Genomic DNA, 16,721 nt, shown 5'->3' on the forward strand with positions numbered 1-16,721 from the left:
ATCATGAAAATGATATCAAGTATTTATCTTAGCATTCTAAATTTTCAGAAAGCAGGAATATCATGAAGTGAATGGATTCTGTATGGTGATCGCTGTCTTCTCTTAGTGCGGAGGAAGTCAGTTTAAGAAGCGTAGTGATTAACCACTGGGTCAGGGAATGTAACACAAAGCATTTAATGTGCTGCATTAATTTATGATGGGATAAATTAAGTAATTGATTAAACATTGATTTTAGGAAGAAGTTTAGTTTACGACATTCTACTTTAATTATGAAGTAAACTATGAGAATAAAGTGGAAATGTCGACTTTAATCTCAACATAAACGGCGAGAATAAAGTGGAAATGTTGACTTTGTTCTCGACATATAGTTTGTTTTTTTCTTCCCAGTATAGCTTAGCTTGAAGCAAGGTCCATATTAATGCAGTTTGCCTAAATGATGGTTCAGTTGATAAAGATGTCATCACCAAGTTGCACTTGTTGTATTTTATTTTAATTTGGTGAATACTGTGTAATGCACCTGGGCTTGAAGTCTTGAAGTAATAGTGCAACTATCAGTAATAATACTATTATTTATTTTATTGTTATTATTTATTAGTTTAAATATTATGCAGTTTAATGATGATAAAGTTGTTTAAAAAGTCACTTTAACGTGTCAGTGGACAGAGATTGTTAACATTAACAGAAAGTGTAGTTGGTTTACAAAAAATATTTACTATTTATTCCTTTTCTAAGACATACTGTATTCGGTGCAATACAATTTTTGACAAGCACTTCTGGATATTTTACTAAGTCTAAATGCCTCTTTGTATGGTTGAAAATATGTTGTCAAAATTATAGTTTGTTTTTGCAAAATTTGTTCAATAAAAAGGTTCTATATTTTGACTGCATCTGTCATGCAATGTGATACCTTCTCCATTAGTGCCACCCCCTTGAAAACTATCACTTTATGGGGCAATGCAAAACTGTATTAATACTTGTGTGCACATTAAAATGTTTTTTTTGTACAATGTACAATACTCTTGACAGTGGAATAGGTTATTTTTAGCCAGTAATTGCAGTGGAAAATGTGGTTAAATGCATGGGGAAAAAAATACCGTCGAATACCGTGAAACCAGGATAATTTAGAAAAATACCGTGATATAGAATTTTAGTCATACTGCCCACCCCTACCCAGGACCCATTCAAAATCCATGTACTGTATTTCTCATAGCTCTAATAGATGCTGGGATGTTCGATATATCAAAACTATCCTTTTGCTATTACTTTTCTCACAAGGAGATAAAAAAAACTGCCTGAATGTGTTATTTTTAGAAATTTTGCCACAATTTAGAAAGAAATGTAAGTATATTAGAACATTGATTGCCATGCTGTCATGATATATATTGCATGTAACATATAAAAAAGTACAGCAAAGTATTTGCATGACTTAGGAATGCTCTTTTGAATGCAGCTGAATTAATTGTTTATGTTATGGTTACAAAATAATGTAAAAACCCATTTCAAAAATTTGTAAATTTAAAATACTTAAATGTGTAAATGTAGCAATTTGAGAAACAAACAGTAATACTGTATATTACTGATTTAGCTTACTTATAACAAAGGCTGAACAATTTTTTCATTATAATTTTAGCTCTCATTAGTAGAACTAAAATCATTGAACTATACAATGGGTGGTGACAGCAGACAGTGTGTGCTTCATTGTTCAACTTGTAGACTTCTAACCACCTGGTTTACTTTTGTCACCCAGGGATTCATCCTGCTCACAGGCCAAATGATTACCTTCCATCCATCTGCTGATCACTAAAATGCTTGGATGATGTACAAGGTTGCCATGCAGAATTCACTTGTTCCGACTGCTTTTCACTAATAAAATAAAACAGCAGACTGTGCAATGTTACATTAGGTGTGGACATAAACATAAGCATGGTGTTTTTCTAACACTAGGCAACTGCAGTCAAACAGGCTCCAAAGTAAAACGGATTTAACAGAGACTATTGAGAAAGAACAGCCTTACAAAGGAAGAAGGTATCAGCTATTAGACCAAAAGATTATCACATACTGAAACCTAAAAAAATGTGTTAATGGACTGGATAGGCGCCCCCTTCACTGCACATCTTTAAGCTCTTGCATCAAATAACAAAACACAAAATGTTATTCTGTTTATATTTTGGTCAGGATATTTTTGTCAATTTTCACTACTTTTACATTCTAAAACAGTCCTAACATATGCCTGAATTCTATACAACCAATTAAATTAACTGCAGTATATTACATTGAGTTGAACAGCAGTAGTAACCAATATCATGCTATTTTTAGATGCAACCATAATTGAATATATGAAAAAGAACAATTAATGTTTTAGATATCTTGAATATACATAATAGTCTTCAGACCTCAAAGTTGTGCAATATCATGTAAAATCAGGAACAACTGTCAAATCTTCCTTAATATGACAAAATTAAACCTATCTGTTAAATCTGAATTTAAATAATGTGTGCACCAGCCTCCTCCTCAATTCAAACCAACAACCTTACAGCAGTTGAGCGATGAAACAAATGATTAGCCAGCTGAGTCACACTTTACTGGAATATGCCAGGAATGGTGTGTACCTTCAAAAATATCTGGCTGGCTAGCTCATGAATGAATATTCTGTGTAGAGAATAATATTTTAAATGAATGCATCTTAAAATAAACTAAGTTTGCTATTAATAACCTCTACTCATTCCCTTGCCTCATTGGAATTCATGCTTAAAGCCCCAGTAAGGACTATAAGCACAAGGGATCTAGGCCAGCTGACATAAAGAACATTTTTGGTAGTTTAAAAAGAACATTTTTGGTAGTTTAAGCAGCCAGTACCACTGTTATCTGTTACCTTGTGCCTGGGGGACATATTTGCAAAAGCAAAAATTATGACTCATGTTGGGATATTTGTGAATGAATGGTCTTTTTAGAAGAGATTGTTTCAGTGAACTGGCAGAACTGTTGAAATGGCAAACAACACTAGCTGAGAATAATTGAATAGAAGATGAAAATGTTCTCAAAGAACAGGCCAAAGTTTGAACTGTGATATCAATCAAGTTATCAGAGCAAAAACAGTAAAGAAAAATCATTGTCAAAATGTGAGAGTTAATAAGTAAGGAAGTGCACCACACTGACCTTTACTTTATTATGATAATTTAATCACATTTCAAGCACTCCTGGCTGTCCTAGCATAACAACACAGTAGCAACCGGAAAATGGCATCACCCATAAAAAAAAAAAATTAAAAAAATAACAAAATGGCATTACAGAAAAAAAAAAATTAAGGCATTAAAATAAATAAACCAGTATAAAATGAAACTGAAAATTAACACAAACTATAAAATGAATTATGTTAAAAACAAAATCTCTAACTGAGAACAAAGCAAATAGACAGTTAAATGAGGAACATAAAAATAAACTTAAACCAAAGCCCAATTATAACAATGTAGCAACCTGACTCACTTAGGAGAAACCACTGTTGAAATGTCCCCATAATCTGCATTTTTATAACTCGTTCTCATAAGTGACATACAATGGAAATCCTTATTCTACTCATATAGTGTACTCTTGATTATCCAACCACCCATTGTGTACTCAAACCTAATATTTTACTTTCTATGTGTAATACTTTACATTTACTGACATTAAATTTCATCTGCCACAAATCTGCCCAAGCCTGTATGCTATCCAAGTCCTTCTTTAATGATATAATGGATTCCAAATTATCTGCTAATCCACCTATCTTGGTAACCAGCTTGTTACTTATATTACTATCTAAATCATTTATATATATTAAAAATAGCAGGGGCCCTAGCACTGACCCCTGTGGAACACCACTCTTAACATGAGCCAATTCTGGTGAGGTTCCTTGCACCATCACCCTCTGCTTCCTTAGTCTGAGCCAATTCTGCACCCATCTAAAAACATCACCCTGAAGTCCCACTTCTTTTAGTTTGATGCCCAACCTCTCATGTGGCACCTTAACTAATGCTTTCTGAAAGTCAAGATAAATAATATCATATGCTCCACTTTGATTGTATCCTTTTGTGGCCTCCTCATAGAATACCAGCATGTTAGTAAAACACGACATCCCTCTTCTGAACTCATGCTGACTGTTCAGAATAACTCCTGTCCTTGCCAGGTGTTGCACAATCTTATCCTTAATAATTCCTTCCATTAATTTTCTTGTGATGCATATTAAGCTTACTGGCCTATAGTTGCTTGGATCTGCCCTGTCACCCTTTTTATATAATGGGATGATATTTGCTATTATCCAGTCCTTCGGAATATCTCCATTGCGCAGTGACTTCCTAAAAAATGTGTCAAGGGTTTATATATGTACTTGTTAGCCTCATTAAGAAGTTGAGGGTAAGTATTATCTGGTCCTGGTGATTTGTTTGATTTCAGCCTATTTAATCTGAGCAGTACTTCTCCCTCTACAATTTCCAAATCCCTCAGTGCCTCTTTAGTAGTCCCGTTTACCTCTGGGAGGTTATCCACGTGCTCACTTGTGAAGACCTCAAAAAAAAAATGTAGGTTTAGGGCATCAGCTATTTCATTGTCTGTATCTTTTAATTCCCCTTTACTATTTCTGATGCACTTCACCTCCTCCTCGACTGTTCTTTTACTACTAAAATACTGAAAGAATCTTTTAGGGTCTTCTTTCGCCTTATCTGCTATATTCCTCTCCAACTGTCTTTTAGCTTCACTAATATCCTTCTTAATAGTTGCTCTCATGTTCTCATACGCTCTACGATTCATTTTGTAGTCATTCGCCTTATATGCCTTATAAAGCAGTATTTTCCTTTGCAACTTCTTTTTTTAAAATCTTTATTAATCCACCGTGGAGTTTTTTTAAATTTCCTATTAATTCCAAATTTAGGTATGTATCTGTCCTGCATTACATGTAAAACATTTTTTAAACCTGTTCCACTGCTCCTCACCTGTCTCCATACTTAAGAGTTTATCTCAGTGTATCATCCTTAGACTTTGTTGCATCTGGTCAAAATTGGCCAAAAAGTTCAACTTAACAATTTTAGTCTTTGCATCTGCACTCTTACAAAATACTGAGAATTGTATTATATTATGGTCACTTGACCCTAGTGGTTCAATCACCTCTACAACCTTAACTCTATCTTGATTTATTACAAAATACTAATTCCGGACAAACTTCACCCCATGCTGGTGCTTTAACATGCTATATTAAAAAACAGTCACTGATTATTTCTAAAAACTCCTGCTCTTGTGCTTCTTCATCTGCCAGACAGACAAGACGTTCCACACACTTGCCTGGATGGGCCGCCTCAAATTGGGACCCAAGTGCTGCCATGCAGCAGGTGACGCCTCAGCAGCATACCAGTTCCGATCCATAAAAGGCCTGAACGCATTGGCTCTCTGATGGGTTTGACCCTTCTGGGGAAGAGGCTCCCGAGGGCTTTCCCTCATCCCCTTCATAATGCGGGCAGCCTGCCTATGGACAGAGGCATCAGAGCTACTCCCACAGAAAGCAGAAAGGAATCCTGTCTGCTGTTTTCTGAGCTGTATGACGTTTTTACAGTGGCTGGAGTGCCAATAGATTTCCCTGCAAGTTGGAAGGCTGTTTGCAGGGCTGGATGCAATTTAACATCATACCTAGGACAAGTATTTCAACTAATATCTATGTTTATTAAATGTGTAAGCTAAAACCCATATATTCCTTCTCTCATCCTCCATCTCCTTTTCTCCCTATGCATATACATTACCCTTCCATTTACATATTGCCTTGTTTTGTCATATGCTCTAACACTGATAACATCACCTTGACAATTTAATTGTTTTACTTTACCTAAGCTGATTTTGTTTGCCTACTTCAAATCAGTCTAATATTATACTGCACTTCAAACTGAGGACAGGTTCTGAGATCTTATACAAATGTGAAACTATAACTCAGAAAGTATAAGACTAATGAAAAATTAATACAGATGTGCACACATCTATGGAACAGTATTACAGAGATCCAAGAAAATGTTAGTTGTAAAATGGTGAAAAGTGAAAAAATCTAGTAAATGAAAGTGAAAGGAAAAATGGCAGTTAATTTTTTTACGTAAAAAATGCAGTGCTTGTGATAATTTTTATGTCAGTGTTTCTGTCCTTCTAAATGCCCTTAAGAAAGTTTTGTTACACAGCAAGGAGGCCCTTCCTTACATGGAAGATTCTACTGTACGGGTTTATGCTGAGAATTCATGCAAGAAGTGCACTGATGTGACTGAAGTAATCAAGTCTCTATTTTTTTTTTTTTGTTAAACAGAACAAATCATTGACATCTAGCAATGCAATAAAGTAATACGTGTTTACATTTCTTATACTGGGGAATTAAAAAAAAATCCTACTCTTAGTAACTTTCACTGTAAGATCCAAGAATCAGGTTAAAAGATTTTGCCACTTTTTACTATAAGCAAATCTTAGGATAGTACAAGTAAATATATGAAATCAATGTTTTATATTTACTGTTCTTTAAAATAAGCACCTTGAGCAAGAGAAAGGTGCTATATAATCAAAATGTATTATTATTATCATTATAAAAAATATACAGTAGTAGCAAAAACAGCAATACGAAAAAGTTTTGTAAACTTCGTTAAGTTTTTGTCTCAGCCTGCATAATAATTTACTCTACTTTCAACAAAAAAGATAACAGTGGTATATCTTTCACTTCCTAGGAACATCTGAGTACCGGGGTGTTTTCAGAACAAAGATTTTTAGTGAAGCAGTATTTAGTTGTATGAAATGAAATCAAATGTGAAAAACTGGCTGTGCAAAAATTTGGGTCCCCTTGTAATTTTGCTGATTTGAATGCATGTAACTGCTCAATACCGATTACTTGTAACACCAAATTGGTTGGATTAGCTCATTAAGCCTTGAACTTCATAGACAGGTGTGTCCAATCATGAGAAAAGGTATTTAAGGTGGTCAATTGCAAGTTGTGCTTCCCTTTAATAATAATAATAATTCATTACATTTATATAGCGCTTTTCTCAGTTGACTCTCCTCTGAAGAGTGACAGCATGGGATCCTCAAAGCAACTCTCAAAAGATCTGAAAACAAAGATTGTTCAGTATCATGGTTTAGGGGAAAGCTACAAAAAGCTATCTCAGAGGCTTAAACTGTCAGTTTCAACTGTAAGGAATGTAATCAGGAAATGGAAGGCCACAGCCACAGTTGCTGTTAAACCCAGGTCTGCCAGGCCAAGAAAAATACAGGAGCGGCATATGCGCAGGATTGTGAGAATGGTTACAGACAACCCACAGATCACCTCCAAAGACCTGCAAGAACATCTTGCTGCAGATGGTGTATCTGTACATCGTTCTACAATTCAGTGCAATTTGCACAAAGTACATCTGTATGGCAGTGTAATGAGAAAGAAGCCCGTTCTGCACTCACGCCACAAACAGAGTCGCTTGTTGTATGCAAATGCTCATTTAGACAAGCCATATTCATTTTGGAACAAAGTGCTTTGGACTGATGAGACAAAAATTGAGTTATTTGGTCATAACAAAAAGTGCTTTGCATGGTGGAAGAAGAACACCGCATTCCAAGAAAAACACCTGCTACCTACTGTTAAATTTGGTGGAGGTTCCATTATGCTGTGCGGCTGTGTGGTTGGTTCAGGGACTGGGGCCCTTGTTAAAGTTGAGGGTCAGATGAATTCAACCCAATATCAACAAATTCTTCAAGGTAATGTTCAAGCATCAGTCACAAAGTTGAAGTTATGCAGGGGTTGGATATTCCAACAAGACGATGACCCAAAACACAGTTTGAAATCTACAAAGGCATTCATGCAGAGGGAGAAGTACAATGTTCTGGAATGGCCGTCACAGTCCCCTGACTTGAATATCATTGAAAATCTATGGGATGATTTGAAGTTGGATGTCCATGCTCGGCAGCCATCGAATTTAACTGAACTGGAGAGATTTTGTATGGAAGAATGGTCAAAAATACCTCCATCCAGAATCCAAACACTCATCAAAGACTATAGGAGGCGTCTAAGAGGCTGTTATATTTGCAAAAGGAGGCTCAATTAAGTATTGATGTAATATCTCTGTTGGGGTGCCCAAATTTATGCACCTGTCTAATTTTGTTATGATGCATATTGCATATTTTCTGTTAATCCAATAAATTTAATGTCACTGCTGAAATACTACTGTTTCCATAAGGCATGTCATATCTTAAAAGGAAGTTGCTACTTTGAAAGTTCAGCCAATGATAAACAAAAATCCAAAGAATTAAGGGGGGGTTCCCAAACTTTTTCATATGACTGTATAAACAATTAAGAGAATGAATTGTGCTGGCATATCTCCATTAATCCAGTGATCTGTGTTAAAGTTTCTGACTCTCCATCCTCAGTCTGAAAAATGCAACAATTCATAATTACAATTACCTCAAGACTCCTGTGTAGATTTTGCACATTCTCTCTGTGTCTCTGTCATTCATTTATTTATTTATTTATTTTAGTCTCCCGGTACTTTTTCTAGGGTAATAGATGAAATTGAAATGAGATGGTAAATTTGTCCATTGTGTATGTCTTATCTTGGGTTGGCTGTTGCTGTACACCTTATGCTACCAGATTAAGCTGTGGTCCCCATGACCCTGAACTGGATTAAGCAAGTTTGAAAATGGATAAATGGGTGGAAGAGTAAAACTAGCGGTGGCAGTAGTAGTAGTAATAATAGTAATATTGCTACATATCTCTGAACAAAAAATAGTATCTTGCCACATACAGTACAAGTAAAAGCTTAGTAATTTATCAATGCAGGTTTCCATTTTGTGTGATCTATTTCTCCAATAAATTCTTCTTTGCCTGTGGCAAAGAGAGCTGTGTTTAATAAAGTACTATTATGAGAATTATTGTTCAGTTATTAATCTTGCAGGTTTTATGCGAGTTATTAATATTGAGAAAGGGAGGCTCAGATGTTATTAATGGAATGGGCACTGGGTCAGGATTAAAAGCAACTGGAAAGGAGGTAAACCACACAAACAGAAGACTAGGGCCTCCATTAAAGAATGATTCATTAACAAAAGGCAGAGTGACTTAATACTAGAGCAAGCCAGAATGACAAGACAGCACACAAATATTGAATTTAGTTAGAAAACTACCATATGTAGAGAGGTCTACTTACTGTATTGTATGTCTAGTCTAAACTAATGCCTTTCAAACTCTCCATTAGAAAAAAAACATCCAATATACTCACCACTTTGAGATTGGCCTCCTGCAGCTTGCGAGCTCTCTCCTCTAGCCGCTTAGCTATAACTGCCAGCTCGGCATTCTTCTGCTGCAGTCTTTTCACCTTCTCCTCTGTTTCAGGAGAGCAGCTCTTGCGCTAGATAGATATTAAAGAGCACATCAGACTTGAGAGAACTTCAAGGCTAAAGTTGCCAGGGTCTTCCTACACAGGCATCAGACTAAACAGTTAACAGTGTTGAGAGGGAATTTTAATGGTTAATAAATTACACAAATCTGTTTGAACTTCATGTTCTATTTCATTGTTTGGTTCAAATGTAGTTCATAGAAAATATCAACTGCTAAATATAACAGGCAGAAATAACCAATAACCAGGGACCCCAGGGTGTGATATTAACCCAATACCTGGGTGGAGATAAAATTTTATTTTTATTTTATTCTTTTATTTATACACACACACACACGCACACACATATACTCTCTACACATTGATATTGTTTTATATTTTTCTTTGCTTAAAAATATTAAGATGTCTAATAAGAAAATCTCTTGACTGAATTCATCTCACTTAAATCTTGAATCTTGAATGAACTTTGCAAAAGCTAGAGGCTGCTGAGAGTTTTTGGTGTTCTCTGTGGTGTGAGAGTTAAATAAAAAAAAATACATTTTGCTCTTAAAAACTTGGGTTTTAGTTGCCGTTAAGGAACCGTGCAGGAATTTTTAAAGCTTTTTTCCTTTTAGAACTTTTTTTTTTGCCCTGTACACAAGAGCAAAAGTAGCTGGGTGTTTGGAGGTGTGATTGGAAAAGTTACTTGTACTTGTTCTTGTTATCTGTATCTGAACTAGCATCGAGGAGGTCGGTAGAAAGCAGCAGTAACCAATATCGGCATTTATAAGCAAATAACCGCATCTTAACTGAGGTTCCTTAGTTTAAAAGAAAAGAAAAAAAGGCCACGGATGACTTCAAAGCAATAAAGGGGAAGGCTCAGCTGTGCAGCCAATCAGGCACAAGGGGCTGTAGGAGCAGATAAGGTAGTGAAGTTTTATTTATTTGTTTATTTTAGATTGAACAGTTCTTAGCAGTCCAGAGGTAGAGCAGTTAAGAGGGCGACTGCGTAAAGGTTCATTAATACCAGAGAATACAAACAGTGTGAGTGGAGAGCTTTTAAGTAAGGACTAAGAGGAGAGCAAAGTTATGAGAACAGACAGAGAAAAGTAAAGTTAACCTCATAGAAGGACAAACAGCAGGTAGCTGAGAAGGAGAACAGTACAGGAGCTTAAGGGGACAAGGTGTAAAATAGCTGTAGCAGTTCTTAGTGTTGCCATTTAAATTAAATAATTTAATTTTAAGAAAAAAAAAGTTAAGGCAGTTTACTAATCCTAAATCATTTTTTTTATTTTATTGGCTTTATTAAAATCAAATAACATTCCATACAAATAAATCAAGTTTTACAAAAATAGGTTTGAAACAAATCAACCCCCACCCCTGAGAAATAGAGCTAGGCCAGCATAGTAAAACTTTAAGCTAGTAAAAATAAGTAAATAGGTAAATAAATAAATGAATAAAAATAAATGTAGTAAAAAATAACAAAAAAAAAAACAAAAAAGAAGGGAAGAGAATCTGCTTCCTCAATATAAATGATTAGATCCTGCCAGGTTTTAAAAAACATTTGTACAGATCCTCTTAAGTGTGAATTTGATTTTTTCCAATTTCAAATAGTATATACTGTAACATCAGTTGCCCACTGACTTAGAATAGGAGAGTTAGGATTCTTCCAGTTGAGCAAGATAAGTCTATGTGCCAATAGTGAAGTAAAGGCAATTACAGTTTGTTTGCCCTTCTCCACTTTAAGCCCATCTGGAAGTACACCAAACACAGCTGTTAGTGGATTAGGAGGGATTGTGACTGTCTGGAAGGCAGTCTGAAAGGATCCCGGCTGCCTGAAAGGCATTTAAAGATTTTGGTCCAGAATGATGTTAATCTGGTGCACGCCTAAAACATATGGCCCAATGAGGCTGGAACTCGATTGCAACGTTCGCAGGTTGGATCTTGCCATGGAAACATTTTGGACAATTTTAAACAAGACAGATGTGCTTGATATATAATTTTGAGTTGAATAATTGTATGCTTGGAGCTCGAGTGAATTCTGTGCATTGCTACCTTCAACTCCTTTTCTGAGATGTTGAATGAGAGATTCTTTTCCCACTGTACTCTGAGATCTTTGAAAGGGAGCGACTTTAAAATGTTGTTATATATTACAGACATGCTGTCTGAGTCTTCAAGACTTATCAATATTTTTTCCGGAATAGATATAGGTGGGAGGTGAAGGAAATTGGGCAGATTTTGTTTAACAAAGTTTCTAATTTGAAGGTAGTTAAAGAAATGTGTTGCTGGAAAGTTAAATTTGAAGTGTAATTGTTCGTAGGATGCGAAGACATTGTCTATGTACAGATGTCTAAGTGATTTAATCCCGAATGTTTTCCAGACATTAAAAACTGTGTACGTTTTAAAGGGTGGAAAAAGGTGGTTCTCATGCAGAGGTGCCACAGATAAAAGCTTCTCTGTCTTAAAATACTTCCTACGTTGGTTTCATATTCTGAGTGAGTGAAGCACAATTGGGTTGTTAGTATATTGGCGATAACTTGTACTTATTGGGGTACAAAGCAAGGAATATAAAGAAGTACTTCAGGATTTTATTTCTATTGTGGACCAAGCATGTGTCTGTTCATCTATTTTGTCCAAGTTTTTATAGCTTGTATATTCGCCGCCCAGTAATTAAACTGAAAGTTAGGTAGAGCCATGCCTCCTTCTGCCTTAGGTCTTTGTTGGGTCGCCCTTTAGATACGTGGATGTTTTGAATTCCAAATAAATGAGGTTATGATTGAATCCAATTTCTTAAAAAATTATTTATTGATATATATTGGAATGTTTTATAATAGAAAAAGAAGCTTAGGAGGGATATTCATCTTGACAATGTTAATTCTTCCAGTTAAAGTGAGAGGGAGGGTAGACCATCTATACAAGTCTTGCTTAATTTTTTTCATGCAGACAGCTAAATTTTGTTGATAAAGAGCTTTATGTTTGTTTGTAAAGTCTGATTTTAAAGTAAGTCCAAAACACTTTGTTGTTGAGTATTAAGCAACAATTACAATTGTCTACATAGCCACTACTAATACTGGATCATATTCAGAGATTTATCTGACCATTTTATAGGAGCCAGTTTTATTTTAAAAGGCTTACCAGCAAGCTGTTCTCCTCTCGAAGGGATGTACAAGACTTTTCCAGCTCATCTAAAGTACGGAGCAGCTCGGCATTTTGCTTTACCAAGTAAGTGTAGTCTGTGCCATTCTGAAAGAGACAGAAGCAATCATGTACATTATTTTTAATCTAACTAGTAGTGCTGCTTCCTAGTACAGCTAGATGCCACCTTAATCTCTCTCACAAAAGACAGTAGTTTTTGTGTCTTAATACAATTCTTGGTAAATCTGTTAAGGGCAGATTCATCAGCTTTCGCATAACAGGTAGATGCACTCTTTTCTCAAAATGAGTACCTTATTAATCACCTTGAAAATAATAACTATATAGGGTCCTCGATCCTGATAAGATCCCAAATTCACAGCATCTTATTCCAAGTCATAATAAAATGGCTGTTGCTCACATTAAAAAATAATGCTGTTTCTTTTTGTTACAAATCTGCATTCACATGTACATCATCTAAAGTGTAATGTAAGGTGTGGATATTTTTTAATTTTTGAATCATAGGCACTGCTACTCTGCTGATTCTAATCCAGCTGAATTTGGAAATGTATAATAATGCAGCCTCCATAAAACAAACAACATTACAAGGGATTAACACCAAGTAATAAAGTAAACAAAGCAGAACCAAAACCATGTAGCCTCCTGGGTCCTCTTGAATGGAGAGCCGACATTAGTTTTTTTTATTCTATTTAGAATGAAAAAGTTGGCTTCACTTGGCTTGTAGCAATGTATTAGGAAGGCCCAAACCCCCAACCTTCACCTTTCACCAAGTGTACCTCCCAATCACTGCTTACTCTCTCTCTCTGTCTCTCAGAGGCAGTGCTCCTTACCCCCGAATGAATTGCATGATATAGCATCCATCCATGCAGGTATAATTTCTCTGTCTCATTTGTGCTAATACCTCTCCCAATTTCCTACTCAAGCTTGTAGGTCTCATTCAGGGTTTACTGATTCCTAGCAGTTCCACAGAACCTACATTGACATGCGCAGGAACTCCTGCTATGAGTGTGTTCACCTCCCTATTCTAGCAATTTTCTATGATACTCAACCTTGATTTTGTGCCATTCTGGTGCCATGCTTGCTATGGCAGTATCCTGCCACTTAGGCATCCCTACATACAGTATGTTCATAATAATGTTTACAAGACCAAGTGTTGAGAACACAACCCTTTTTTATCCTGTTGGATATACAAAACAATCCTATTTAATACTGTTGATTGCAAAATTTGAAAAAAGAGTTTTTTTTTTGTACCATATATCTCTGGTGACCATGTTCGCTGAATATTTTCCTAGAAATATGACCTGTGGCTGGCATAGGCAAACTCTTTTAGGCTAGTGTGACATTACAGAGCTACAGCAGCCATACACAGAACTTTCATTTGTGCATACTCTAAGATTGTTGCCGATCTGCTTCACACATGCATGACGTCACAACACTAAGTACTGCAGCTGGATTTCCACCATGCAAACATTATAGAAAACACTTGTTGTATTGCCATTTTAGAAGTACATTAGCTGACTGCAATGAGAATACTATGAACACTGCCACCTGATATACAAGGTTCCTGTGAGCTGGCAGGACAATTTACTATGTGCCACAATTACGAGCTGGCAGGAAAATTTACTATGTGCCACAATTACGAGCCAAAACAGGCCTTAAAGGAAAACAATAGAGACCGACCCCATTAAGTAATAATAAACAAACATTTATTTCTATTTACAAGGAGTTTACAAAGCATCTGCAAAAAAACGTGTTCCAGCTACACCCAAAGCCACAGCTTCAAACAGTGGAATAAGCCAATACAATGCCAGGGCTTCATGGCACGGCCAATATGTTTTCCAAGGTTGGAACGTTGTGAGTGCAATGAATTATATCTTATTTAGTTGTTTCTAGTTTGTGGCCATTTGTTGTATTTTGTTTGTTCCTTTCCATCTGTGTCTTTTGTTGTTTGAAGCATGGTGGCGCAGTGTTTATCACTGCTTCCCAATGGCACATATCACATTTGTGGTCATAATAATTGGTCCAGCATAGCTGGCAGATGCTTTCATAGCCTTTAGGGACACTTAATGAATCACTGAACCATTATAATTCACTCAAAAATAGTTCAGTTATCCATCCATCCATTTTCCAACCCGCTGAATCCGAACACAGGGTCATGGGGGGTCTGCTGGAGCCAATCCCAGCCAACACAGGGCACAAGGCAGGAACCAATCCCAGGCAGGGTGCCAACCCACCGCAGATAGTTCAGTTACTTCTTCCCTATTTATATCTTTGCATTTCATGGACTTCAATGAAGTTCCCAGCTATTTCTGTGATTTCACCAAAATCAGTGAAACAAACTCTGTAGGGTTTGCTCATCACTACCTTTAATAGGCCTGAGCTAACTCCACTCCCCACAGAAATTAATACAATGTCAAAAGCCACCTTAAAAACCTCACACACCTCTTTCCCTCCTTTAGCTGGAAAACACTTAATACATTTGTTGGCACAACTTTTTTCATGAATTACTTCTAAATATAGTCACATTTTCGATGTTTTGAAATGTTGGTCCTAACACAATATCAATGTTTGGCTTAATTTATGGACACACCATCTATAAATGATGGAACACATTACAAGACTCTTCTTCTCGTCTCATATTAGAAAGCAGCTAAATAATGTAATTGGTAAGATATGTCTGTATTTTTTTGATATTTTTAATATCTGACTTTTTTTTTTTTTTTTAAGTGTAATGGTAATATTAATATACTGTTAACAGGGTAGTACATGTATGAGACATTTGGTGCTTTACTTTATTGTCTTCTATCCTGTGAGGATAAGGTTAATACAGTACTGGTCCAATGCATGCATTTTATTTCATGGTATAATTACTGCTTCCTGCTATCTTAGACTCTGAATTGAGATACAGTACTGAGGATCACATTTAGAACAGCATATGTAAACTTTACCTGTTCTAATTATTCAAAACTGCATGTTATAAATATGAAAATAAGTATTGCTGACCACACATTGCTTTCAGCTGTTTGGCTAAAACTAACATATTCTGTGTTTCACTATGCTTTTTTTTTTGTAAATTATTACAATCTTGTTAAATTTGGGCATCTTCTTAGTCAATGCCAGAAAGGAAGTATAACTTTAAAAATTAGTTTATTATTTAATATTTTTATAATGAGTATTGACACAAGAAGACGGCAAAGAGAGACACAAGGCAAAATGAATGAATAGGCCATTGCCTGCAAATTCAATGCTGACAGTTAGTTAACTCTAGAATTCCTAAGCACACTTTTACCACTATTAGAGGTCAAAAGGAACACCCTCCAAAAAATAATACCAGAACAAGTAATGGCTCACTTTGCCTTTTCCCCCTCCACAGATAATAGTGGTGGTCACACTTTACACTCTGCTACACACATGCATATGTGTGGCTAACTCCTTGTGATCTCCTCTTGTCATACTTCTGGCACCTCCTTAGCTGCAGAAAGGCTAAAGCACTTTTAGCTCTTCCTACAACATTGAATTCTCCCTGATTTAACAACTCTTTTCACCCTCCTGGTGACCTTCTCAATATGCAGGCTCTTATTGGTCCCTCCTACTGCTTGGCTACACTTGTAATTGCTGAGCTCCTATTTAATTCCCACTGAAGGTTTGCCTGACTTCCTGAAACAAACCTTCCAGAAGCTGTGAAAATGATGGGGCTCTTCTGGAAAGTTCACTGTCACTCATGGTTAGTTTGCTCCTCCTTGTTTGCATGTGTTTGTCCAGGTGACTGACTCACCCAGCCTTTAAGTTCTTTGGTCTAACTTTCACAGTATTCTAAACTAGACAGATGTGACTAATTCAAATTAAATTAACATAACACCCTCAAAACTTAATCCCTTTCAGGGTTGTGAAAGTGTAAGCCTATCCTGGGCGCATGTAAGGAACCAACTCAGGACAGCATGCCAGTCCATTTAAGTGACTACTCACAAGTACACACTCACAATCACTTATAATAGGCCAATTTAAAAATTAATATTTGCGGTTGGGAGCTAGTGGGATGAAAACAGAACTATGCAGACAAAAACCCACAAAGACACTTGCAGAACTTGCAAAATCCATACACACAACAACTTAGCCCTGGGTTCATGAGGTAGCAGTTTTAAACATTACACCACCATTGCTGTTGGTCCAGGATCTGCTTGTAAAAATAGTATCATTATGACAACTGTAAAAATGTGCCAATGTTCA

At 36.1% G+C, this 16,721-nt stretch overlaps 1 protein-coding gene across 2 annotated transcripts in view; it reads right to left on the reverse strand.

The window, feature by feature from the left end:
- LOC114655773 (peripheral-type benzodiazepine receptor-associated protein 1) overlaps nucleotides 1-16,721 on the reverse strand; it is a 380,104-nt gene that overhangs the window by 124,891 nt on the left and 238,492 nt on the right. For both annotated transcript variants that reach the window (XM_051930810.1, XM_051930809.1), the window contains 2 exons: nucleotides 12,477-12,584; nucleotides 9,246-9,374 (listed from right to left, as the gene is read on the reverse strand). In XM_051930810.1, coding sequence (XP_051786770.1) covers nucleotides 9,246-9,374; nucleotides 12,477-12,584 — 237 coding nt within the window. The remainder of the gene's footprint in view (nucleotides 1-9,245; nucleotides 9,375-12,476; nucleotides 12,585-16,721) is intronic.

The sequence above is a fragment of the Erpetoichthys calabaricus genome, chromosome 8 (assembly GCF_900747795.2).
Source record: "Erpetoichthys calabaricus chromosome 8, fErpCal1.3, whole genome shotgun sequence".
Classification (NCBI taxonomy): domain Eukaryota; kingdom Metazoa; phylum Chordata; class Cladistia; order Polypteriformes; family Polypteridae; genus Erpetoichthys; species Erpetoichthys calabaricus.